General features: G+C 40.3%; 2 protein-coding genes across 2 annotated transcripts in view; both read left to right on the forward strand.

Annotated features, from left to right (window-relative positions):
* The window catches only part of LOC310956977 (polypeptide N-acetylgalactosaminyltransferase 10-like), a gene marked incomplete at both ends in the record, with an annotated part of 56,153 nt that extends 37,877 nt beyond the window's left edge, over positions 1-18,276 (forward strand). The window contains 8 exons of the mRNA XM_083927368.1: positions 3,613-3,798; positions 5,542-5,725; positions 7,353-7,470; positions 12,013-12,120; positions 14,427-14,648; positions 16,035-16,151; positions 17,465-17,614; positions 18,112-18,276. Of these exons, the coding sequence (XP_083783494.1) occupies positions 3,613-3,798; positions 5,542-5,725; positions 7,353-7,470; positions 12,013-12,120; positions 14,427-14,648; positions 16,035-16,151; positions 17,465-17,614; positions 18,112-18,276 (1,250 nt within the window). The remainder of the gene's footprint in view (positions 1-3,612; positions 3,799-5,541; positions 5,726-7,352; positions 7,471-12,012; positions 12,121-14,426; positions 14,649-16,034; positions 16,152-17,464; positions 17,615-18,111) is intronic.
* The window catches only part of LOC310956366 (microfibrillar-associated protein 3-like), a 150,867-nt gene that overhangs the window by 97,189 nt on the left and 27,723 nt on the right, over positions 1-25,955 (forward strand). The window lies entirely within an intron of this gene.

The following is a 25,955-nucleotide window of genomic DNA, read 5'->3' on the forward strand; positions in this document are numbered from 1 at the left end:
CTCCATGGCAACAGTGACAAGAAGCAAAAAACTAGTACAGCATTACTTTGCATGTTGCAAACCAACCAAAATGTAAGAAAAATGTGTAGCCCACAGTTCCCTGTTTACATGATGTATTGATATTTCCTTTTCCATCACTCAAAGCATGATGGGAACCCAAACAATTTCAAATTGCAGAACATGTTTTTGTCCCATTAATGGAATTGGACTCATTGAGTTGTGCCGTAGCAGTTTCAATTACAATCCAAAGACATGGAGGTTGGGTTAACTGGCACTAAAAAGCCCCATTCACACATGTACTGCAAACCTGAAGTTATTTAGACCTTACCAAGCAGTGCTGTATATGAGAAACAAATGCAGTCAGTTGGATCAGACATCACATAGTATTTACCCTACCAGCTCCTCAGTACAAAGTCGTTGTAATGTGGGATTGAGCCCATGTGTGAATAGAGCAGCTCCTTGCCCAGATAATTCACAGTGAGCAATGTAAGTGTGTTTGTTTGTGTGTGTCAGCCCTGTAAGAAGGGACTCCACCCCCCTAAGATCCTGCACATATTAAGTGTTTCTAAAAAGGATGGATGCAAAGATTGGTGGGCAAGGAAAATAAATGTTGAAAGAAAGAAAACAGTCTTATAATACGACTTGTCTGGTCAAGTTCAGCAAAACAATAAGTCTTATAGAGAGCATTGGGACACACCCCAACCAGAGAAGACAAAGACAAATGGACAAAAGAGAGAAAGGTACAGTGCCCGTAAATGGCAAAAGAAAGCCCTACATAACTTCCTTTGTAAGCGGCAGTTAGAACAGAGAGAAATATTGAGGTCAGAATGAATGATTCCTATCACATCCTCCCTGTTGCTGTTGTAGACAGGCTCTTTCCTCATTCCTATAGGTAATTTATGTTTCTCTTTGACAAAGAATACAGCTCTGTTCACAAAGGTCAAGATAGAAAGAAATAGCAGAGGTCAGTGAGATATCTGTTGGAAGAATGGAAACCAGAAGGGATGGATCCGTGAAGTTTGGATAATATTCATTTGTCAGTCTCCCCCTTTCATCGCACTCTCATCCTTGTCATTATTTAACAATGTGGAGTTGTTCTTTCAACTCCTCTCCATGAAAATATCATAAAAACATCAATTAACAGTTGTTTTCCCTCCTGCCTCCTGCTCTTTCAGAGCACTTTGTGTTTCTCATACTGTCAGCTCAGTTGTGAATTGGCATGAAAGAAAATAACATTTCCAACGAATAAAGTTAAAAGGTTAACTTTTCAACTTCTCATATATTTCTCTCTGCTCTTGTTGACAAGCTCTTGTTGCTTTCTGTAGAGAATCTGTCAAAGTTCTATTTTATGTTTTGACTGCTTAAAATTAAATCTTTTCAAACTACTCTGAGTACTCAGGGTTAAATTGATAAAAAAAAAAAACATTTTCACTCCAAAAAACATTAGTGAAGGCAGCAACATCCTTCCTCGATAATTAGATGGTAGGTTTGCACCATTTTCACAGTAGTATCAAGTTAAGATGCTCAACCCTACTGCCAAACCCAACATTAAGACAAACACACCAGATATATTGCAGTGGGGAAACAACACTCGATAGAAAATAACTTCTTGCATAAAGCTTTTCATCTGCCAACAGAGACAACAAAAGGCTGCCCTTTCTTTTCAGGGAGACCATTAAACCAACTGGCTTCTATGCAAATTGGTAGATGGACTTTGCACAGAGATATTTAATAATAATATTACATTTTATTTGTATAGCACTTTTCAGGCTACTCAAAGACACTTAACATAGTGAAATAAAAACCAATACATTTAAAAATAAGTACATTTAAGCAACAAGCAGCATTAAAAACATGTAAACTATATTTAAGAAACAAGTAAGATATTGTAAAAAAGATTGATAAGTGATAAAGTGATAAAACCGCTAAAATCAGGCATATTTGAAATCGAGTACTAAAGAAATAAAAGTTAAATGACATAGTGGATTATTGGAGGTTGAAGGCAATTCTGAAGAGATGGGTTTTGATGAGTGATTTGAGGGTATGATGGTCGGTGCAGTCACGGATGTGTGGTTAGTGAGTACCAGAGGGAGGAGGCAGCAATAGAAAAGGCTCTGTCGCCCCAGGTATGGTGCTTTGTCCTGGCGGGTGGGCAGATGAGGTTTGTGTCGGAGGAGCGTAGGTTAGTGGTTAGTTAGAGTGATGGTGGAGCAGGTTGGTGAGGTAGGAAGGTTGGTTGTGGAGGGCTTGTGGGTGAGGCGGAGGACTTTGAACTGGATGCTTTGAGGAACAGGGGTGATGTGGTGACAGAAACAAGTGTTGGTGAGGAGGCGTGCAGCAGAGTTTGTAATGTACTGAAGTTTGTTAAGGGTTTAGGCAAATGTGGGCTGTTAACAGTATTTGCTGGTGCAATATAACTATCATTCATTCTTTTATTTGAAGTGTCCTGCATCAATAAAGCAACACTGTTTTGGTAGCTTGTCAGTCTGATTCCTTGCCTGTTCAGTTTAATGTTCTGTCTTTAATGTCTGCATGAACATGTGACAATCCCACAGGCGTGAAACTGAAGAAAAGTTATTTTCAGGCATCTCCCCTTGACTGTAGAGGTTTGTTATGTAAAGGCATTGAGGGACCTGTACAACTTTAGTTTCAAAAGTTACCCATCCTGAATCTGTCCTTCACTGCTGTGACAGTAAGGAGCCAGCCATTTTCTAAATCATTTATCTTGTGCAAGGTTGCAGAGGGCTGAAGCCTATCCCTATAACTGCCAGCATGCAGTGTTAAAGAGGCAAGGGACAGCCTGGACAGGTTGCCAGTCTATCACAGGGTACTGCAGTAACCCCTGCACTGCATCCTTCTTTCTACAGACATCACTTTGCACTGTGGTTAAACAATAGGAACAGACTAGCAGGGAATTGCTGTCACACGGCCTCAATTTTACACCAAATTCAAATTGACATGTTTGTCAATAACTGAATCATAAATTAAAAAAAACACAATCTGCTAATTCCTATAGACTATTATGTAAAAACTATAAAAACTCAGTTGTTTTCCTGTGTACAGAAAGCACACATTCATAGTTGAATTAATGTAATGATCACCTAACACCTGAACGTACTTAATCATATTAACACACTTCGCCAGAGTCCTCATCATCACCTGCAGACTGTTTATTTAAATTTGTTATCTTAGCACACTGTAACGGATTTCATCAGCCTTGCACCTGCAGCTAAGATGACCCTTTGAATATTTGTATATAGGCTAATATATAATGCTGGGTTAGGGGGAAAAAAACACCCTTACAAGACCGGCCCTTGGGGTAAATTCCCAGGCTTCTTGATGGCTAGTATGCACCTTTTAACCAATCATACAAACCAAAGCTCATCATCATTCATATGTCCATAGTTTAAGTCCCTTCTCTGTTGGTTATTTAAGGGTACTCTGGAAAGCAAAGAAATTATCGAAGTACATGTGTCAAGATGAGAGAAAACAGATGCCAGGACAACACCAATCATACCACTTAACAAGATAACACCTGACAGCATTTAATATGGGACTGATGATCCCACCCTCTTCCTCTATCCTCTCCTTCCTCCCTTATCCTCTATGCAGAGCACCTCAAGTTGGCACTGGAGGAGTACATGATGCGAATGCCAAAGGTTCGCATCCTCAGGACCAAGAAGAGGGAGGGGCTGATCAGGACTCGTCTGCTGGGAGCCACAGACGCTAAAGGGGAAGTTATCACTTTCCTGGACTCCCACTGTGAGGCCAACGTCAACTGGCTGCCTCCACTGCTGGGTGAGGAACACACACGTTTACGTGCACACCGGTAACCCGAAAATGGCCCTACCCCGGTTGAGGGAATAATCAGATTGATGAAATTTCCCATGTATACATAAAAGGGGGTTGAATGGGAAGATGACGGCCACCGGTACAGTAGGTGATGCTCAGCCAACATACAGGTGAACTGAATACGGCTTTTTTCCAGTTCACCTATGTAAAAATCACAAACGGCCGACTTTTGGACAGAATTACAACTAAAACGGGTCTTCTTGGTAGTAATGTTACTTGCTGTTGCGAAGTCCTCCCTCAGTTTAAAGGTAATGCTCTGTTATTGTTGTTTTTTGGCCCTGTTTCTTCCTAGTTTATTCAATTTCCTGGTCAACAAACGTGCATTCAGCCATATACAGTCAATTAGGCCTATTAGCTACATGAAAATGTAATGCTTAACCCATCTGAACGCGTACACATTTCCCTGACTAGTTTAACAAGTATCTCACTATTGACAGTACAGTGAAAGAAAATTATATCACATGCCTCCAGGACTCTGGCTTACCGGGTGTACAGTGCAGGGATAAAGACCGTCATCTAGCGCACACTTTCCTCGCTGTTACATCCAGTAATCATTTTAAAGGTTCTCTCACAGCAGATTAAAGTAACGGAGCACACACAATCAAACACACACCTCCCCTACTGTGAATCTAAGCACTTCCTCTTCTGGCAGATGGACTTTCCTTATAAACAGTCTCACTTCTCAATGACCCTTTTTCCATCAAGTACCCATGTTCAGCTCCCTTTCCCAGCATGGCGCCGTCCCGGATGGAACCATTTCAACAACAAACTTTATGAACCACGTTACCATGTCAAGCTGTTCAGGCAATACTAGAATGTGTATCTGCCAGACAGTGCATAACGTAAACAGGCAGTTGTTGTGTTCATTACAGTGCAATGTGACACTTGGAATATTACTAATGGAGAAAGGGTAAAAAGGTTGTAACAAAATAATGAGTACAGCATCTTTCCCAATTTAAAAGTAGTGGTGGTGGTGGTGTGTGTGTGTGTGTGTGTGTGTGTGTGTGTGTGTGTGTGTGTGTGTGGGGGGGGTTGTATTCAGAGAGGCAAACAGGATGCAGTGGGATATGTTTGTGTGGCCAAATGCCAAATCAGGCAATTTATTAAAGATCATATTATAAAATACCAGGATGGTACAGGTCAATGCTATGTTAACGTAACAGTTTTGTGTTATTAATCTGTATTCTTGTTATGGTTATACTGTGGTGGTGAAGCAGAAATCGGTGCCAAAGGTCCAAAGTTATTTCCAAGCCCTACTGAAAAAAACTAGAGTGAAAATGTATAGAGAACAGCAGCATGAGCTGTTAAATCAGGGTTTTTTTAATCTCTCATCAAACCTTTTTTTATGGAGCCCAAACACTGCCAACCCCCCTTTTTCAGCGATCTGAGTCTGACTTGTCGGGAGCTCAGTGAAAAAAGGGGCACAAGTGCATAAACAACAAACACACACACACACACACACACACACACACACACACACACACACACACACACTCTTTCTTCTTGGGCACCCACTGACTTCCTCCTTTACTTCTGTCGATGAAGGAAACACTCTTACACACAACAGGAATAGACAAACAAACACAACTCTAAGTCCTGCAATATTAAAGCCTTTATTGTGTTTGCTGTGGTTCTTTTTTCTTTAATTGAACCAAACATCAACTATCTGTCTGCCTCTGTATCTCTCAGACCGAATCGTCCAGAACAGGAAGACTATCGTGTGTCCAATGATCGACGTTATCGACCATGACAACTTTGGCTATGACACACAGGCGGGGGACGCCATGCGAGGGGCATTTGACTGGGAAATGTACTACAAACGGATTCCCATCCCTCCGGAGATGCAGAGTGACGACCCCAGTGAACCGTTCGAGTGAGTGACAATCAGTGAAAATCGTATCTTCTGTCAGTGTAACTGGTCAGCACCACCTTTTAACGTGCTGGTTACCCATTTAGCGTCAATTTTCAATAGGCAGAATGGTCTGATAGACTAGAACTAGGTTAATACTGTGAATTCACACAAAAATACTTGGTTTGGTTTAGGAAAAGTTTGTGGTTTGATTTGGTTTTTTTTTGCAACTTAAGTTATGTACATAAATTAACAGAAATCCATGATTACTTTTGGCTTGCATGGAATGCAAACAGTTGTCTCCTGGGAGAAAGTCCTGTGTTTGTTTGACCAATCCAAAGACTTCCAGGTTGTTTTACATAAGGAGGCAAAACGTATTTCAGCTGCCATGTCAATTTCCACGGGGAAGTCAACTGGAGGTTACTGAGCTTGCCTGGCAGAGAGCAACACCCATCCATATCCTGTACATACTGTACACACACAACCCCCCACCTCACTTAGCTTGATCTTTCACATGTTTGTAGGAGATAGAGACAGGCTGAAAGTCATTGTTTCATTACTATTTCACTGTTCTTGTGAGAGCCCTGCAGGGGATGAAAAACATGTGCCTGTACGCCAGGAAGTACAGTGCGCAGACCATGTATGTGTTGAAGACAGCTAATTAATGTTTGTTCATTTTATCACACAGCAAACAAAGTCATTCGTTTATCACATATGCATATTGTTCAGATGGATGGAGGTAATTAGACCAATCAAGATAGAAAAAACCCACAGCTGGCAAAGCAAACATAAATGTTTTCCTCACTCGAACTGTGATAAGTGTTAAAGACAACGCAGTCTGGCCAGAGTGATTAGAGACATGAAACAAAAGCAATGTTAGAGAGAAGTACAGAGGTGTTTGTAGTCACTGCTAGATGCATTTCATCCTTTTCACCTTTGGAGAAGGAAAACTGCAGAAACCTGGCTGTTATCACCACGGGACTGGTATCTGATGTCACTGCTCATGAGTCGTGGGAAGCCTTCGAGGCATTCTCACTGCTGAAAGTACAGTAGCTGCCCTGTTTGGCTTTAATTGATCCTCCTCAGGGATGACTTTGGTGAGAGCACACTACTGGCTGCATGCCTCTGACTTCTACCTGATGAAAGCTTGTAACTATGACAACCTGGTGTACCTGCAAGTATGTCTTGCAATATTTCTGCACTGAAGAGGGAGCTTGTTTGAGAAAATATGAGATAAATGTAGCTTTGATAAATTGTTAAGATCAGTACTTTATTAATCATTAAAGTAATAATCACAAAGATCTTTCATTTAAATAAATGCCTGTTAAATCACTTTCAATCACCAAATGAGGTAACACGATGACGATTGAGCAGCTGGCCCACTGATTAAAGCCCTTGCATTTGCAATATAATGAACTATGAATGTCTGCTTTCTCTCTCTCCATCTCTGTTCCTACTCCTATAAAGTGATGAACTCTATGTCCTTGATAGTTGTTTCATTCGTAGTGTGTCTTACATTTATTTGGAAGTTTTCTTTGGCAGACGAGAAGTGGAAAGTGATGCTGCCGTTCTGCATTAATGTAATGGTTTTGGGTGCAGCTGTACAAAACCTACTGCAAGTAGTGTGTGTTGCGTTCTGTGTGTCCTGTAGGTCTCCAGTGATGGCAGGTGGACTGTTTGCTGTGGACAGGAAGTGGTTCTGGGAGCTGGGAGGATATGACACGGGTCTGGAGATATGGGGAGGAGAACAGTACGAGATCTCTTTCAAGGTAAAAAAAATTAAATTGACAAATATTTCAAATATTTTTTTATTTTATGATTTTAATCAATTGTCTAATCAATGCTCATTCAGGTAATGCTCATTTTTATTTTGAAGATCTGGATTGAATTTATGAGCTTTATTTTTCACCATCTCAGACAGCATTAAAAACAGGCAATTCACATCTAAGTACAGGTTCAGTGTCAGGGCCATTGGTGAAAATCAATGGAATAAAGTGATTCACAAAAACAGAACATCTCTGGTGTTCCTGGTGAGGGTTATAGAAGAGCAAACAGTTGTAGACATTTATGCGATTGGCAGTGTTCCCATCTGACACCAACTTGAAACCTTGAGCCTTTTGCGTAGCTGACCTTGGATCATCATGTTTTTGCATGAGAGAAAAATATTTCCCAATGTCCATTAAAAAAGCATTGCTTCATTGTTTTTAGACTTTTTTATTGTAACAAAAAGCTCATGATTTCTGCTCTGTTTCATGTTCCCTACCAGTTATTTTAACCATGCCCATAATCTTTCCCTGAATTAGTTTGTGCTTAGCAATAACAGAGGCAGATCAGGTATTCATGTCAATTATATTTTAACAGCCATTTGTATGAGTTGTCGGAAGACACTGACAAGCAGTGTTTTGGCCTCCTGTAATAGGAATGTCAGATCAGAAAATACTCATATATTGGTTATTTTGGAAGATAGCTTTTAGCAAGTGTTCAAATGCCTGAGTTGATTGTTGATAGTACAGATATCATCAAGTCAGAAAGTCTCAGTAAACTTTTCAGTGACACTCGACATATTCTGGATCTTGCAAGCTCATTTCCTACACAATTTCTTGGGGGTTATATAATTAAAGCACTGCAGAGCATCTGCCTTCCTAGTGTTGTGGTGGTTTCCACAGATGAAAATCTGGCGCTGATTTATAAATCAGTTCCTGAAGTCTCGGATTCCTTAATAAACCTCAGGCACATACAACTTCACCCTGGGATGCAGAGGTATAACTCCACCTTAAGCCTGAAATGTAAAGGATACCTCTATGCTTGAGTGTTTTTTAGACCTCAAGCAAAAGGTGAGTAGTTCTTACATTTAGCGCTGTAAGTATGAAATATCCTCAACTAACACTAGCCGTGACCCAGGGCTGAGCCTGATCTGAAAAGCTCTTATGTTTTAATACTATTTTGAATCTTTTCATCTTATTTAAGTAATTACTGAGATAATATCACATACCAAGGTTATTATTCTGGCCAAGATTATCATACTATTATGTTTCGCTATCAGCACATGCCTAGCTGTGTCTCTTAAGTCTACTCTATGCCAACAGATATTCAATTTCGGTTCCTTTTTTATTAAGATCCCAATTAGCTGATACAGAGGAGACAGCCACTCTCCTGAGGTGAAGAGATTAACAGGCTCTCATACTAATCCTTACAACCAAACTGCTGCACCCACAGACAGCAAGCCCTGCTAGCATGTGAAACACAATCGCTTCATTAACTGGTACAGTTAATCTCAAGCTCCATCCTGGTCACACTGGTATGGGATCATCAAGCATTTCCACCTCACACAGTGAAATAATATAAGCTCATACAGGCACACAGAGAGCAGAGGCAATATGGCCTCACATACCGAGCAAGTGAATGTTCAAGGCATTAAACTGATGGTGGTTTTTTTTTATATCGCTCCGGCAGATTGGAGTTTCAGTTCTGCAAACATTTCTCAGAGACAGAGCTGCTCTTCCACCAGAATTATTTAAACCTTAATGAATGGAGCCAAAAAAGTAATTATTCAGAGTAAAAGTTAGCTAACTGACAAACAGTTCACAGACAAATATTTTTTTTCTAAAAGAATGCATTAGAAAATAAATGACATGAGTTTTTCTGGGATGGACAGTACATACAGTACATAAACGTTCCCATATAGGAAAGCGCTATGCTTGTCAAGATCATGCTGTTGCTGCCATCATGCACTGGCTTGCTGATGCTTATTTCCATGGCGACACCATCAAACAGTCTACAGTATGTTAGCAAAAGAAAACTAAACTTTATCATTAATGAGAAGTGGATTCATTCTGTATCGCCCTCTGGCCCAAGTGTCAAACCGGGCAAACACAAAAATGAGCATGTGAAATATCTGTTGTGTAAAATGCATAGGGTTGTTCCATTCAGATAGGTCTGGGAGACATTACTATCCTTGAAACATTGCATTTCTATGTTATCCTGACTTTGCATCTGTTGCCGCCAGCCTTTGGTTAGCTCATTATTATTTATGTAGTAGTAGCAAACACAGTGTCAGAGCCACTGCCATATGGTATATACTGAACTATATACATTAATATTTTATCAATTCAAAGAGACCAATAGAGACAACTCAAGTTTTAGTTGCACTTTTAGTCAATGCTGGATTTTGCCTCGCAGCAATATGTTTTATTCATGCAGTTGGAGTGAATTCTCTTGTTCTGTACTGTAGTTTCTCTCTATCAACTGACCCGTGTACAGTTGTGTAATCTGAGTCAGTGCACTGGTAGCAGAATGTCATCTTCAACAGACCAGAGAATGTGGTTGTGCTGCAGTGACAATGATGTCAACACACAGTGATGAGAACCTTTGTTGTTTTGATCATGTCTGGATGGTTCAGTAGCCTAATGTTTGGAAACAACAAAAACTTGATCCAAGCAAGAAGGAAAGTTTCGAATCAAAGGGAATCAAGGAATTTTCAAAAGAAATTTATATAAAAAGGACACAACAGCCGAAAACAAATGGGAACTGTAGTTTTGGAACAGGAGTAAATGTGCATTTGGCGGAAGAAACCTTAGAAGGTAACCTAAAGAATTTTGGATCATCCTCTGGGGACCACTTCTACCTTGTTCCCCAATCCACTACATCACCTGACATAAGCTCAGTCGTTTTTTTGTTGTTCTTTTGTTCTTTTTTTAACTTGGCAACATATTTATCCTCATCCCAATTCAAGTCTATCTTTGCTAGCTTGTCGCCACAATTCTGCAGCTGATTAATGGCTGCAAGGCTTTCTTTTGCCTGGATGAGTCAAACCCTTTGGGATGACATCTGCCTCTATTGGAAACACATCGCAATGCACATTGCATTCACCAGGGGTCGGACTGGGAACAAAATTTCCCCCCAGCCATAGGCTCCAGCCTTCGGCAATCAGATGGAGTGTGGATGGGGCTGAGATTGGCCAAATGGAGCCTGCAGTTTGGGCTATGCTAGCTACCTGTGAAAGCACCCATCTGTCACTCAAAGTGGCCAAGCCCTTCAAAATGCATAACTTTAAGCAATAATATGATTTAAAACAGGTGAATTGTATAAAAATGCACCCCCTGTACAGTTGCCATGAACTGGGAAATTAGTTGTAGAGACCAAAACCGTTTTTTGAACCAGGCTGTAAACATGGGTATTTAAACAAGGTGTTATGAGGGGACTGACTCACATTTGGAGCCAGCCTCAAGTGGCCATCAGCGGAACCGTAGTTTTCAGCACTTCCGTGTTGGCTTAATTTTCCAGCCCTGGAGGTTGCTGCTTCGTTCAGGTATGACGACTTGTGTCAACTTCAAGTCAACCTGAAGTCAGGTCGTGACAGATGGACAGGAGGTTGACCACTGTCTCTACACCCCTGTTAAACTCTGTGTTGTGCATGACTACACCTCGAAGTTATATGTGTAAATATGTCAATGTTCTTGAACTCCAAGCAAATTCACCTCTACCTCTAACTTTCAAATAGCATAAATCTCATTTACATTTTAAAAGGACTTTACTTTGAACCTTTTTTCTCATATCTAACTGGATTGTTTCTAGGATTAAATCCATCTTTTCATTTCCCTACTTTTTCATTTAGCTATTATCTTAAAACAAAAACCCATTTCAATCTCGCCTGCTGTCTCTAAGTCGGCCTTTCATCGCCATCCTCCTCATGGCTGCCCTTTCTTTTTCAATGTTTATTTTCAACAAGCCAAGAAAGAGAATCATCTCTGTGGTCTTCTTTATAGTTGGATTATTAATGAGGAAGCCACTGCTGGATGTCTCAGTTACAGTATGTGAGAGACAAGGGAAATGCAAAGAAAGTAGATAAAATACAAACACCTTTGCAGTTAGCTGTTATTGCACTTGTAATTGTTACTTCTATACTGTATGGCTGTATAGATTGAGTGTGGAAGCTGCTTATAATGACCCATATTCACATTTATTGTTATGTGGCAGCCTATAGTGCCTTATCTGATGCTGTTGCTCAGTTGAAGTCAGGTCACCATGATATCATAACTTGGTTAGTAGTTCTCTTCTTCCTCCCCTATGCTGCCATTTCATCTTTATGCCTCTCTCTCTGAATTTTCTCCTCTCTTCTCTTAGTCCCCAATGATGTATAAGCCTGTTAGAACTACTGAACTTCATGCTCATCTCCTTGATCTTCACTTTCCTTGCCCTTCCTTCTACCTTTACACAACTTGAACATGTTGAACATTAACATGGACAAAGCATATGTACAATAGAGATCCATCTGATGAAAGAGTGCTTTCTTTTTCTGTGCATCTCTATAGGTGTGGATGTGTGGTGGGCGGATGGAGGACATCCCTTGCTCCAGGGTAGGACACATCTATAGGAAGTATGTCCCCTACAAGGTCCCTGGTGGGATCAGCTTGGCAAAGGTAATTCACATTGCACTGTATGCACCAACAGTTCGTGACAGAATACAAAAGAGCAGAACGTTCACAGATGCAGGTGTTCAGTGTCAGTTAAATCACCTCTGTTACGTCTGAGTCACAACACAACAATGGATTGCATTATTTTGTAAATAGGACACATCTGTAAAATTAAAAGCAGGGCTATTTTAGCATAATGGCTCTGCAATGATCATATCCATTCAGATCCTAGGTTTTATAATCATGTGAGCTCAGAAAGCAGAAACCACAGGGTACGCCTGCTGTCTGAGTGCCATTGAAAAAGTGAAACTTACATAATTTGTAATGCTGTTTGTGCTTCTGTTGTAGCAACATTTTCCAGGTGCACCACACTGGAAAACTTAGTTTGAACAGATATTGTTTACAATGAGATGGAGACACATCAAACCTAACTGATCAAAGGTCCACACACTGAGACTATAGCGAACTAAACAAAATGTAATAGGAAACCAAAAAAACAATAGATGTAATACAGGTTATATTTTCATACATACATTATGCATTTCTAGAATTACATCAGCTTTACTCATTTTAGAGTATCCCAGCTCGTTTATATTGCAGGCTTGTTAAAATTAGCGTAGTTTCCAACCCCAAGCTTGACACTGATGACATCAAACGGAGTTGTAAGTCGTACTTGACAAAGCTTTCAAGCGACAGAAGACATTAAAGTTCCACAGGCTAAGTTGTATAAACTAGTAATTACACTTTATTTTCTGAATTGGATGAATGGTTTATTTTTAATATTATAATATTTTATTCATCAGGTCTGAATGTTACAATTCCATCTTGAGGTATATTGTAGCTTTTGAATGGCAGTCTTCAAAGCTCACACACACACACACACACATACACACACACACACACACACACACACACACACACACACACACACACACACACACACACACACACACACACACACACACACACACACACACACACACACACACACACACACACACACACACACACACACACACACACCCACCCTACTATGAGCTGGTCTTTAAGTACAGAACAGGATAACAAACAGCAGCGTTTCCGTCCTCACATTCTTTACTAAATACCCTCTTTCTCCTCCATGCACAAGAGTCTTTACAGTCAGCTCAGCATCTATTAACAAAAGACCACCAGACGAGAGGCAGCAGTGTGCAGAATATCCACTATTTACATCTTATTGCCTTTGCAGGTGTTACTGTGAAGAATGAGTTTCTTTGTTCCTTGTACGCTTCAAAGTACCTACACAGAATGAAAAATTGTTCAAAAGTGCTAAATCATCTGGAGTGTAGCCTAACATCATTCATTATGTATGCATCTGCCGCATCTTGGAACTTGGCTCAGTATGCAACTGAAAGGCACTGGCCTTTGTTTTGAATTTTTATTCTGACCAACAGTCTTTAAACTGGACCCCAATCGAATGCTAATGGTTTTGAATCAGCCCGATCCTAAAAAAAAGACGTGTCATCATCAGCGTTATCTCTCTTTAATTTCTATCATTCTTCTTTATTAAACCTTTTTATTGAAGTGCTACAGTACTTCAACTAAAATTATTATTTTGCAATACTGCGAGTGGGGAAAAATAAATGCTGCTGGGCTGAGCACTTTCATATCCAGGTCTCATAACGCATCCATGGTTGTGTTGTTAATGTGCTAGCTGGCTAAATAGCGCCTTGACCTGTCCTGTTGGTTTTCTGGTTTTCCTTTTTGAAGGTGGATACAGACTACCACAACCTGCTGGTATGGAGTGTTATATCCTCTCACACAGGCACAGAACATACTTGCTAGTTGTCTGTAGTCTTTTAAAGTGTTCAAGTGAAACTTTTTGACCGAGTCAAAGGTGATGTGCGGTGCTGTTTGGTGTTTATGGACCCTAAAACTACATTCATGGCAACCAACAGATAAGGTCAGTTTGAATTCAGTTGGCTCAAAATAATTTCAGGAGTTACAAGTTTAAACAGCTGCAGTAAAGTAGCACAATGGTGCTGTTAAGTTGGGTTATTCCAAGACAGGGTGAACAAATGGATGCCATCACCGAAACAGACTCCCTTAGACCAATCTACAGTACTAAAAGCAGACATAGTCAACAGTTATGTTAAAAAAAAGTCTAATATGGTTACAAAAGATCATTCGCACTGCCAGGGGCTGTGGGATTTTTGTTTTCATTTGTGTGAGGCTTAAAGACAATCTGGCAGTCTTGAGATGCCTGATGAAAAGAATCAGGCTGCTAAATGAATAAATCTATCTGGCTGACTGTCTCCTTGATTTAATTTCAGAACCTAAAACGCGTGGCAGAGGTGTGGATGGACGAATACGCTGAATATGTCTACCAGCGACGGCCCGAGTACCGCCACCTGTCGGCGGGTGACATGACGGCCCAAAAGGAGCTGAGGAACCGCCTTAACTGCAAGAGCTTTAAGTGGTTCATGAGCGAGGTGGCCTGGGATCTGCCCAAACACTACCCAATGGTGGAGCCTCCTGCTGCTGCATGGGGAGAAGTAAGGATCAGTTCATTAGTTTTAAGAAAACATACAATGTAATTATTACCCTCACCTGAGAATGGGAGAATGAAGTCATCTGAAAATAAGACTTTGGACTCCAAATCACTATCAGCACTAAAATGTTTATTTAAAGTTTGTTCATGGACAATGAAGGATCTGTACCCTTGTATTATGTATTTATTATTTCAGAAATTAAAATAAAATCTGCAGAGACACAAGAAGGAGAAATAACAATATCAAAGGAAGGAGGAAATTAGTAGAAACTGCTCCTTAGCTCAAAGCAAGGTTTAAAGAGAATTTCATCCTTTCTTTGAAAATATAAGTGGTTTCTGCCTCCCTGTAAAATATCTGAAAAACGTTTTTTTAATGCCCAAAACGCTCCTTCCCCAACTCTGGTTCTCGGAACAATCAAATAGTTTAAAAATGGATCAACCATGACCATGCTTTGTGAGCTTATCTTCTATATATTGGGAATGAATTCATCGAAGTACAATATTTACAAATAAATGAGCCACTTCCTTTAGTTCACCATTGTTGTCTTATACAGAGATACACTGTATGTATATAGTTATTTGAAAGTATTTTGTCATTTATACAAGAGAGTCTGACTAAATCAAGTGGAAACAAATGCAAATGCTTGACAGGCAGGACAATTATTTCTCTGCAGATTATTCTGTAGCTGTTACATTTATCGCTGTGTATGAGAATAGGATTACACTGTGGAGTGATCCCTGTGTAACACAAACATTACATGTTGCTATAAAGAGCGCCGGATACAGAGGTGAACATCGCAAGTCATCATTTATTTACAATTCACCACAGGATTTTTGACTTACCAAAAATGCAATACAAGTGGGAATTGTACAAGTTGATCGAGGGCTGTGACTTCAAACAGGAGATAGCAATAGCAAAATTCCCAGTGGTAAGTACTGACAATAAAAACAGATTTTTTGCCTTCTCCTCTTGTATGCGATAACTATCCTCAGAGCATCTTGGTTTACGTACCCGGGGGCAAACATGTCTTCGGGCATCTTTAAGGGGAGAAAAACCAAATAAATGGCAAACTGGTAGCACAGCCCTCTAGAATGTAGGTTCATGTTGTGTCTTGAAAAACAGAGGTCTGATCCAATAATTGTTAAGAAAGGACACTGTGGATAAATACTGAAAAAACATTAGGTTACTCAGATCTAAAGTACGTATTGCCCAGATGTCATCTTATAGGATGTAAAGCGAAATGAAACATGATGAAATACAGAGGGAGATGTTAACCAAGAAGGCAATAATCCATGACTTGGCTGGATTGAAAACAATGTCCGACTGTCCATGACTAAAGATCAGTTCCTGTTTTTGTGACACCCAAGTCCATGTGTGTGTGTTTTGTAGATACGCAACGTCGGCAGCGGGATGTGCATGGAGATCAAACACTTTGTGTCAGGGAGCCCCATCCGCCTGGAGAGCTGTGTGAAAGGGCGGGGTGAGGTGGCCTGGAGTCATGGACAGGTGAGGGTAAAAAATTATACTTTTCTTTAGTAAAATGTCTCCTGAGGTCTCAGTTTCCAGACCTGAAGTCTCTTCATTATGTGTGGTTGGACTGCTGCACTGCACATGACATGACCATGACACATGAACATGCTCAAGTAGGGGTTAATGGTTAGGTTTTGTTTTTTTTCCCCGCTGCACTAGCGTGGCCCTTTGAGTCAACCACTCTAATGGTGTAAATGAAAAATATTGACAAAAGAGATTGCCATGAAGTCTTACCGTGTGTTTTTTTCCATGCTCACCTGTCCCTGCAATCTCTGCCTTCTTATCACCTCCCTCACTCTACTTGAGCACTGATTACACTCAGATGTGTTCAGGAGAAAGAAGGACATTGGAGACCATAGACTCTATAAAAAATTGATGTAGGTAAAATGGACAGAGCAATGCAGCTTTCTTCTCTGGGGTCGTGACCAATAAAGTACATGAAAATGTGACAGGAGATTTGTTCTCAGTGAATGATGGAGAGCGATCAGAGCAGAGGAGAAATAAAGTTTATCAAGATATGTGTAAAGATATCTAGTGAATGTACAGCAGCTACAGTTTTCAGTTTAAGAGTAAATAAAGACCCGCAGGGGAGTCCCGCATGTTATTTCCGCTGCTAAGTGAAGTGACAGAGGCTAGCTCTGAAGATTCCAGCCAGGAGACAAAATAAAAGCACCTCCTCCTGGGACTTCTGACCGGGAATGTTTTGAATGAATTTCAGTCCCCTCTGGTAAACAGTTAGCTACGTAGTGCGTAACACATCAGGCTCACTGCGCACAGTACATGTACTGCAGTTGTGCATAGTGCATGCCCTCACTTGCTAACACATTCTTGATTACAGTGGTTCCCACAAAGCTAATGGAAATGTGGGGTAGTTTGCTAGGTAGCACCAAGGTTCAAATAATTCTGAACGGCACCGATTCAAGAACCCGTTCTCTGTCAGTCGAGAGACTTAATTAATGTTAACCTGCAAATATTTGCATGGTAACATGTATCCTCAAAGCAATTTCAGTCAAAAACAACTGGACTGGTTGTTTGTCTAGGAAGACGTTTCACCTCTCATCCAAGAGGCTTCATCAGTTCATGTACGCATCTGACCAGGCTGAATTGATGAAGCCTCTTGGATGAGAGGTGAAACGTCTTCCTAGACAAACAACCAGTCCGGTTGTTTTTGACTGAAATTGCTTTGAGGATAACGATGACCTGGACGAATGAGAACATTCACAGGCTCATGGTAACATGCTAAATGTAAAATTGGGTTTACAGGTGATGTTGAAATTTGTTATCTGCAGGTGTTAACATTTGGTTGGCGGGAGGATATTCGGGTGGGTGACCCCACGCACACTCGGAAGGTCTGCTTCGATGCTGTCTCCCACAACAGCCCCGTCACCCTATACGACTGCCACGGTATGAAGGGGAACCAGCTGTGGCGCTACAGAGAGGTACGGCAGAGGAAAGTGTAGACTAACTTTGGAGTTCACTACTCGTAGAAAATGGTGGTATTTACACCTGTGTCCTCTTTTCAGCATTCCAACTGAGCTGCTGCTGTGATTTCTTTGGTCAACAAAGAATCATTTAAGTCAAATGATTAATTATTTTAACAAAATGATGACCATCTATTAAACACATAATAAAATGAATGTGAGGATTACTATCGGGGGTGCAAAAGTCAGTCTCGGGAATTGGTGGAGATCAAACCAGAGCTAAAGGGAGGGGGACGTCCGAAGTAAAGTTTTTAAATACATTTTTGGCAAAGAATAAAAATTGACCCTGGGTCATTCTTGTCAAATTCAAAATGATATACTATATAAACTCCACTGTAAAAAAAACCAACATATTTCTGTTTATTTGTGGTAAAAAGAGAAGAAAATAAATGCCTTGTGAAAAAGTTTAGGACATATGAATAGGGCTTTTTTAATCATTACTCTCTTTTCTCCAGGATAAGAGTCTGTATCACCCCGTGAGTAACAGCTGTATCGACAGCAGCCCAAGCGAGCGGCGAGTCTTCATGAACACGTGCGACCCCTCCTCTCTTAGCCAGCAGTGGCTCTTTGAGAGAACTAACGCCACCGTGCTGGAGCACTTCAACCGGGGCACCAACTGAGACCACTGCACAATGAGATGAGGCGTCTTTCAAGGAAAAAGACCCTGAGTCAATGATCACCATTGGTCAGGTGAACACTACATGCTTTTTTTTACCCTGTTTTCTCAGGAATAAATGAAATGGATGAAATCCTTTTCATGCAAGTTTTTGTGGGAAAAACATTCTTTAAACTCAGTTAGTCACAAATCTTAAAAAGTGAGATTCCCATGTTGTTTTTGATTATAAAACAGGCCAAGGTGCAATTATTGTGAAAGTATCAAAATGCTCAATTCACAAGGAAATGCACACAGCCTGTTTTCAGAAACTGTGCCTTTAAACAACCCGTCAGAACTTCTGTATACTTACCTATAGTGGATACAGGTAGAAAGTTCAGCTACACTGCTGTTATATTCATTCCCCGGCTGCATTAACGGTTCATGGCATCATTATCATTATCAGAGCTGACAGGGATTTTTCATTATGCAGGCTCAAAGAGAGCTTTCTGGCAGAGGGTGAATATACGTATACAGACATGCAGCATGGGAAAAATAACGTTTGTTTTGTTTTTTAAAACATGTTCTAGTACAGTAGAAACACAAAATACAGGTATGAACCTGAACATATTTTATAAGCAACATTTCAACATCAGATTGTATAACTAAACAGCACATTGTCTGAGGTGCTGGAAGCTGCCTGATCATTTTGCCTCTGTTTCACTGTTATCCAGATAATAATGGAAGCTACACGTGAGGTTTACACGTGTTACTTCAGAAAAATCCCAGCAGCAATCTAGTGTGCTGGCTGACAGCAGAAGAGCTGGTCGGACCACACACAAAAACACCCAGAATTCATCATACAGCATGAGCTTATGATAAGGAATAAGGTAAGAGATACACTTGCCTTAGCGACAATGCCACCAGCAGTCAGTCAATTGAAGATCGCTTGGTTAAAAATACTGAAAAAAACCTGTATTCTGTCTTTCCCCAGGGTGGGAGAACCACGGTGAAACCTGATTGTCTTGTAGAAACCATGAAAACACAGAGCTCTCACGGACTGAAGTTTGACCTCAAGGGTCAAAAACACAAATTCTGCTGGATTCAATGGATTATCTTTTATTTTTTTCCTCCTTTAAAAAAATCCAACTATGGGAAGTACCTGCTCCCTATCTTTTCATGCAAGTACCAAAGCAGCATATGGTGACATATGTGGGACTTTTGCAAGCCACAACTCTATGGAAACTGGACAAAAATATTCCTGCACAGTGTGCAGATGGATTGCATTGAATGATATGTATTTTATAGAAGTTACAAAACCTTGTACAGACTTATTGTGGATTTTTTTCTTACTGCACAATAAAGCCACAGCATTACATTGGTTATGTCCAATTTTACTAAAGATGACTGCTTTTTGTTTTTTTTTTGTGCCGTCTGACATTTTAGAAGAAGAAGAATTACTTTGTTAATCCAGCAAGGGGAAATTTAATTTTTTCACTCTGTTATTTAACATGTTACAAACACCCGAAATACACACACATGCACAAACAGGACCTATATACATGCGATTAATGGAGAGATGTCAGAGCGAGGGGGCTGCCAATGGATCGTCGCCCCGAGCAGTTCGATGGGGGGGTTCGATGACTTGCTCAACAGCACCTCGGCAGTGCCCAGGAGATGAACTGGCACCTCTCCAGCCACCAGTCCACACTCCATTCATGGTCCACACAGGGACTCGAACCAGCGACCCTCAGGTTCCCAGCCGAGTCACCTATTTGATCCTTGAGTTCCGCCTCCAATTTCCCAGAGTTTATTGTCTATATTTCCTGTTTTGGGAATAAATATCTCATTCTTAAGCTCTTGTCTCCTGCCTGTTGCTGTATCTGCATTTAGGTCCACTTGACTGCTTCAAACCTTGACATGTAGAGAAGGTCGAGCTGGATAAATGGGTCAAACAAACATAACTGAGAATGCAGTTTCATTGCATTGGAGTATATACACACATATACTGTATATACTGGAGGTTCGATCTAGGTTAGATCCCCAGCTCCTCCAGTCCGCATGTCGAAGTGTCCTTGGGCAAGACACTGAGCCCCAATTGCTCCTCTTGCTGGTTAGATTATTAACATGTCCACTGCCATCAGTGTGAATGTCTGTGTGAATGGGTGAACGTGACAAGTAGTGTGAAAGCGCCTTGAGTAGTCTATGAATATGTATTTTGCCAAAGATTCAATACTTTGACACAGGTACTTACTGGAGCTGCCTTCAGTCTGTCTACAATTTGTTTTAAAGTTTTGCAGCTGTGATTATCTCCTCTATTTCATTTGGGCATATCTTGTTGAGCAATATCAACAGCACACTGTGAATAGACTCAAAACATGACTAGATATACACAGTACAGAACACACTTCTATGTTTCTCTCAATTTACAAATTCCAATTCTTAAAAAAACAAAACAACAAATATATAAACTGTCACTCCACGGTGAGGTCCGTCATGTCTTGGGGTTTTTGTCTTGTGCATTTCCTGTTTTATTTTGAAAGATAACTCTCCTCTCGATCCAGGTCACTTGCCCTTCCTCTTGTGTCACCGGTCTGATGTCATTCCCTGATTCACGATTGTTTCCACCTGTGGTTCCCCTTCCCTCATGTGTATAAAGTCTGTGTCTTCCCGCTTGTTCCGTGGCAGATTATTTTGTACCTTGTGTCGAATGTATCCATCGGTTTTTTCTACTGTCTTGTTCATGCCCTCGGGTTATTGTTTCCATGTTCTGGTGATAGTATTTCTTGTTTTGTCAAAGTAAGTGTAGCATTTTTTAATTCTCGTCTCTCCATTTTTTCTCCCCTCCTGGTTGGAGTGTCCTTGTTTAATTCATTATTTTGTTCACTTTTCCTTTTGTTTTTTCCTCCTGGATGGTGCGTCTTTATTTTGTACTTAGTTCTGTGCCACGTTTCTCGTCGCCAAGTAAATAAATTCAGTTTTGAACCGCGAACCTCCGTATCTGAGTCCTCATTCCTGCCTGGGCCTGACATAAACCTTATTTTGATGCTTCAGTACAAGTCTTACTGCTGCTTTCATTGTTGTGCCTTCTGCCTGGATCCCATCAGATCCAATCCCTCTTCTGCTTTCACACACACTCATTGGTCGTGACGCTCTCAATATTTTCATTCACTTTTTGCTTGTCACCGTGAGTGCTATTTAAAATAAGACATGATTGAAACCTGGACATCGAGCTTTGAACAAATGCAGAAACAATCAGAAGTAAATTGCGGACAATCTTCACAATTGATGTCTCTGGAGGTGTATGCATAATGCATTGTTTTGAGTCAAAAAGGGAGATAGACCCACTGTCACTTAACTTCACATCCATATTCGCCTCCATCATATTATGACCCTACAAATTGCACCCACTTCTTTGAATGATGTGCAATATGAACAGCGTGACATGCAAAGATAGATGGTAGCCAGAGAAAAATCCTGAGAAAAAGAAAGCAAATTGAATCCTGCCCTGACTGAAAAATAAAACCATTTTCTTTCTTAAGTGAATTTTATCTTCATATCTAGAAAATATATTTGCAGAAATAGGTCAGGATGAAAAACAACTTCCTAGCATGTGTGTTAACCAGGGTAATAGTATGATTAGTCTCATGTAGGAGATGCTACTTTTGAACAGAGAGTCTTCAAATGAAATATGAAATGACTTCTGGTGAAAATGCAGTTTCCCTCTCTGGAGAGAAGCTTGCTGCCGGTGTGACTAACAACCAAACGCTCCTCCTGGCTTCCGATTTCTTCAGTTCAGGGAGCCAGGAGAGGTGTGACAGGCCTTCTTTGCTCATGACCTATCAGCTGAATAATTACAGCTAACCTCCTTCTCCACAGGGCTTTGCTGCTATAATGGCTCCGCTGTCTCACACTAATGGAAAATCATGACTGTGCCAGTACTGTAGTGGCAAGTCCATGTCACCGGGGACCTGGGTGGACGTATTCGGGTCAAACACTGTAATATGCCTCGCTGTTTATAAAGGCGGGTTTTAGCTGTACTACAACTTTGGTTTCATGACATTGCTGCCCATTTGTCCAATTGCGATGCCATTGTTTTTTTTCTGTCTACATTGACAAAGAATTATTATGCACGTCAAGTAAATACATTTTTCGTAACAGGTGACATTGACAACCAATGGCAGCCTGAGACACAGAAAAAGAAGCCTCAGACTTTGGACTGTAGCTTGCATTAGCATTCTAGCTAATGTTTCTTTCAAATAATGTCTTGCTTGCAGAACTACTTACCAAAGGACTATTCATCAGGCAGATGTGATTGTTATCCCTTTATACCACTGCTAAGAAAACACTGTCTGGCCTTAAGCTATATTTACCATCATCATTTATTCGCATTGTATTTCAAAGACTGCTCACTCAAAGGCTTGAAGGCAAAACTTTGTTTTCTCTATGATCTGTTTCTTTTGATGCTTTGTGACGGTAAATGTACCTGAAGGTCCTACCTAAGCTCTTGGCAAGCAACTCATATGATGGCAAAAAATATGTTACTTCCAACTACTGTATGTGCAGTCACGTTGATATGAAGCTTTGTTGTGGTTCGTATGATATGTTCCAAAAAATGATTAGCAAAAATTAGCATGATCTCTTCCGAAATATGAAGGGAACAGATTAGTATGATACCTTGTAGCTTATGATATTCAACATAACGCTGTGAAAGGGCAACTAGAAGTGGACGTTTAGGCAACCACAGGTGGCAGTTAAGTTAAAGCACTAAACAACGCTTAGAATAAGAAAAGATTGTGGTTTGGCTTAGTAGGCTACTTCTGGGATACAAACATAGGTCCCCTGGATGGAAATTTTGGGCCATCCGACCCCCCAGCCCATCTCCCCATGCGGATTTAAGCCCTCTCTTACTACATCACCTGATTTCCTTCATTGCTGCGGAGGTAACTTTTACAGCAATTAATACTTTAATTAAATAGAATTACAGTTACTTAATACAAAACACTCTTGATGCTACAGATTCATGAGCAGCAAGAAATAGCCTCCCACTTTTGAATTTTTATGAGTGAACAAAGAGTTATACTGATCCCTGATTTTGACAATACTCCAAGGTAGTTGTCACTGCATCCGTCCTCCCCTTCAATATAACAGCTCGTCCCTCACTCTGCCTGTTTTTATTATCATCCTTCTGGCTGTGAAGCAAATAACGTTTCCACTCAAAAGTCTGTCTGAGGCTCAGTGACTTAGTTAACTACCTGTGGTGATATTTACATAAACCCATTGAGCCTGGGTGAGTGCATCACAGACAGGAGCCGCAGAATAACAACAGCGTTTTAAGAGCAACAAGCAGAAACTTCAGCTCATTGTACTGCAGTCACTCGCTGCTGTTGGCGTCTCACACATGCTGCTGTCACCTTCGCCTTTGAGCAGATTTTTACAGCATGCTATATATTCTGTTCAGGTTGCCTGCACCAGGCTCACGTCCAAAAGCAGCTTGCCTACATGAGCCAAACTGCTCCTCACTGACTCTACAGCTGAGAGAAAGCCATAAAGAATGTTAGCCGGAAATTAGAATTCAAACTTAACAAAAACGTCCAAACTGGTGTTTCTGTAATTCCAGTTAATTTACTAAGAAACACTATTTACTGCTGACAGTTTTTTTTATTTTTCCCACCCTCCAGGCAGCCAATCCCTTCAATTTATTTGATTACATTGTGAAAATCTTTTCACAAAGGCGTAAAACTTGCTCAAGTTCTGTATTCTAGCACAGTGAACATCATGTCTGCAAGATCAATAACCAGGACTCGGCTCAGAAGCATATTCTTCAGAGAGTGTACGTACGTTAGCTTTAAACAGTTTGTAATATTGTAATTGAACAACGTATTCTCATGAACGGGTTCGTAGAATATCGTACAAAAAGTTTTGCACACAAATTTGTATGATATCTTACGAAACGCTGAACAAAAGTCGACCGTGTGACGGCACAGGCCCAGAAGTTGACTCGGAAATCGACCACCAGAAGGCGAAAAACAGAAGTGGTCTGCGACACCAGTGGTACCAAAACTAATTACATGACTGATTTTTTGCCTACAAAAGATGATGGTTAGGGTTAGTCATGAAAACCACTTGGTTATGATAAGAACAAAGGCTGTGGTTTGGTTTAGAACTGTACGTCAGAGACATGAAGGGTAATGACCTCGGAAAGAAACCCCACTCAGCGGAGATCCGCTGTCTTAAACTACATCTCCTGTTTTCAATATTTGGAATACACATGCAATCAATTCGTAGAGTACACATGAATTTATACACATTACTTCACGTTGTTATATGTACGAAAGCTGCATGAGAACCGACTGAAAGACGTTACATGGAGGAAGACTGTCATCTTCTTTCAGCCCAACTCTTTTGCTCGTCTGGTCTGGTGTGGTACATTTTGCACGAATAATATAATTTTTATGATTTTCTCTCCGTGTACGATATCCATTTATACTCAAACCCTGCCTTATCTTCGTTGTTAATGTCCTACATGTCCCAGAGTTCCTTTCAACAGCCCTCAACAACGCTTTAATCAACACACATAGCTATCAATGGTCACAGGAGAAGGAAATATGAATCCCATAATTCTAGTCTTTTTTCCACTATTTTGTTAATTAAAAATCTTATTATTAAATCTATGTGTTTTACCACAATTGATTTTTTAATCAATCTGAACACCAGTGCAAAATGAAAGCTCCTCAAAGAAGGACCTGTTTTCATTTTCAATAATTCATGTATTTCGGCGATATCCTGAATCCACATTTCATGCCTTGTAACCCAGCCAGAGACGATTAAAAAAGATGCAAATCCCAAGTGCCCAATCTTCACAAGTCTGAGGAAGAGCCGTAGGCTCAAAATGCCACTAGCATTAAAATCCTTCTAATTGGAGCCATTTGTTCTTCTTCTTGTAACCTAGACAACCCCAAGCAGATTCTGATCAATCCACACGTTGATTTTCTCAAACCATAGGCAGCAGTAATCTCCATTCTCCCGCCAACAAACACTGGGACCTATCTTTGTTCCATATCCTTATTTTCACCCTCTCATCCATCCACATAGGTTTTCATTTCCCTCACAATGCAATAAATCACAAACATTAAAAAAAATAAAAAGTAAAATATGTAAAAAGGCGACCACAATCTATAAAGAAAGGGTCAGCAAAATCCCTTATGGACCACAGAACAGTTTAAAAAAACACAATGTCTTCATTTTCGTTTACTGTTGGGCACACAATGAAGGACTTTTGGGGAAACAAATGAAAGTAATTTCATATTGGATCATTGGAAAGGGCACTAGAGGCCAAAAGAAAAAAAAAAGGCAATCAAAGCAATGTACTCTGCTACAATGTACTTTACATTAGTCTATGGCCATCTTGAAAGAAAGGTTTTGAAACACAACTAAATGTCAAAACTATTCTACAATAAAAAAAGTGTTGAATATAATACACATAAGAAGATGAAGAAAGGTGAAATATCAAAATCCAAATGGGTTGATCTACATTAGTTTTCTAACTTCATTTAATGGCAAATCCATCTTTGAAAAATAGCTTAAGTTTTAATCAAATGGTGGCAGAGAGAAACTTTAAAGCTTCGTTTTCACCAGTCCATTCAAAAATAGGAAGCCATCGCAAAGACCCGAGGAAGAAGAAGAGGGCGTTAATGTAGTCAGTAC

Source organism: Echiichthys vipera (genome assembly GCF_963691815.1).
Source record: "Echiichthys vipera genome assembly, chromosome: 14".
Classification (NCBI taxonomy): Eukaryota; Metazoa; Chordata; class Actinopteri; order Perciformes; family Trachinidae; genus Echiichthys; species Echiichthys vipera.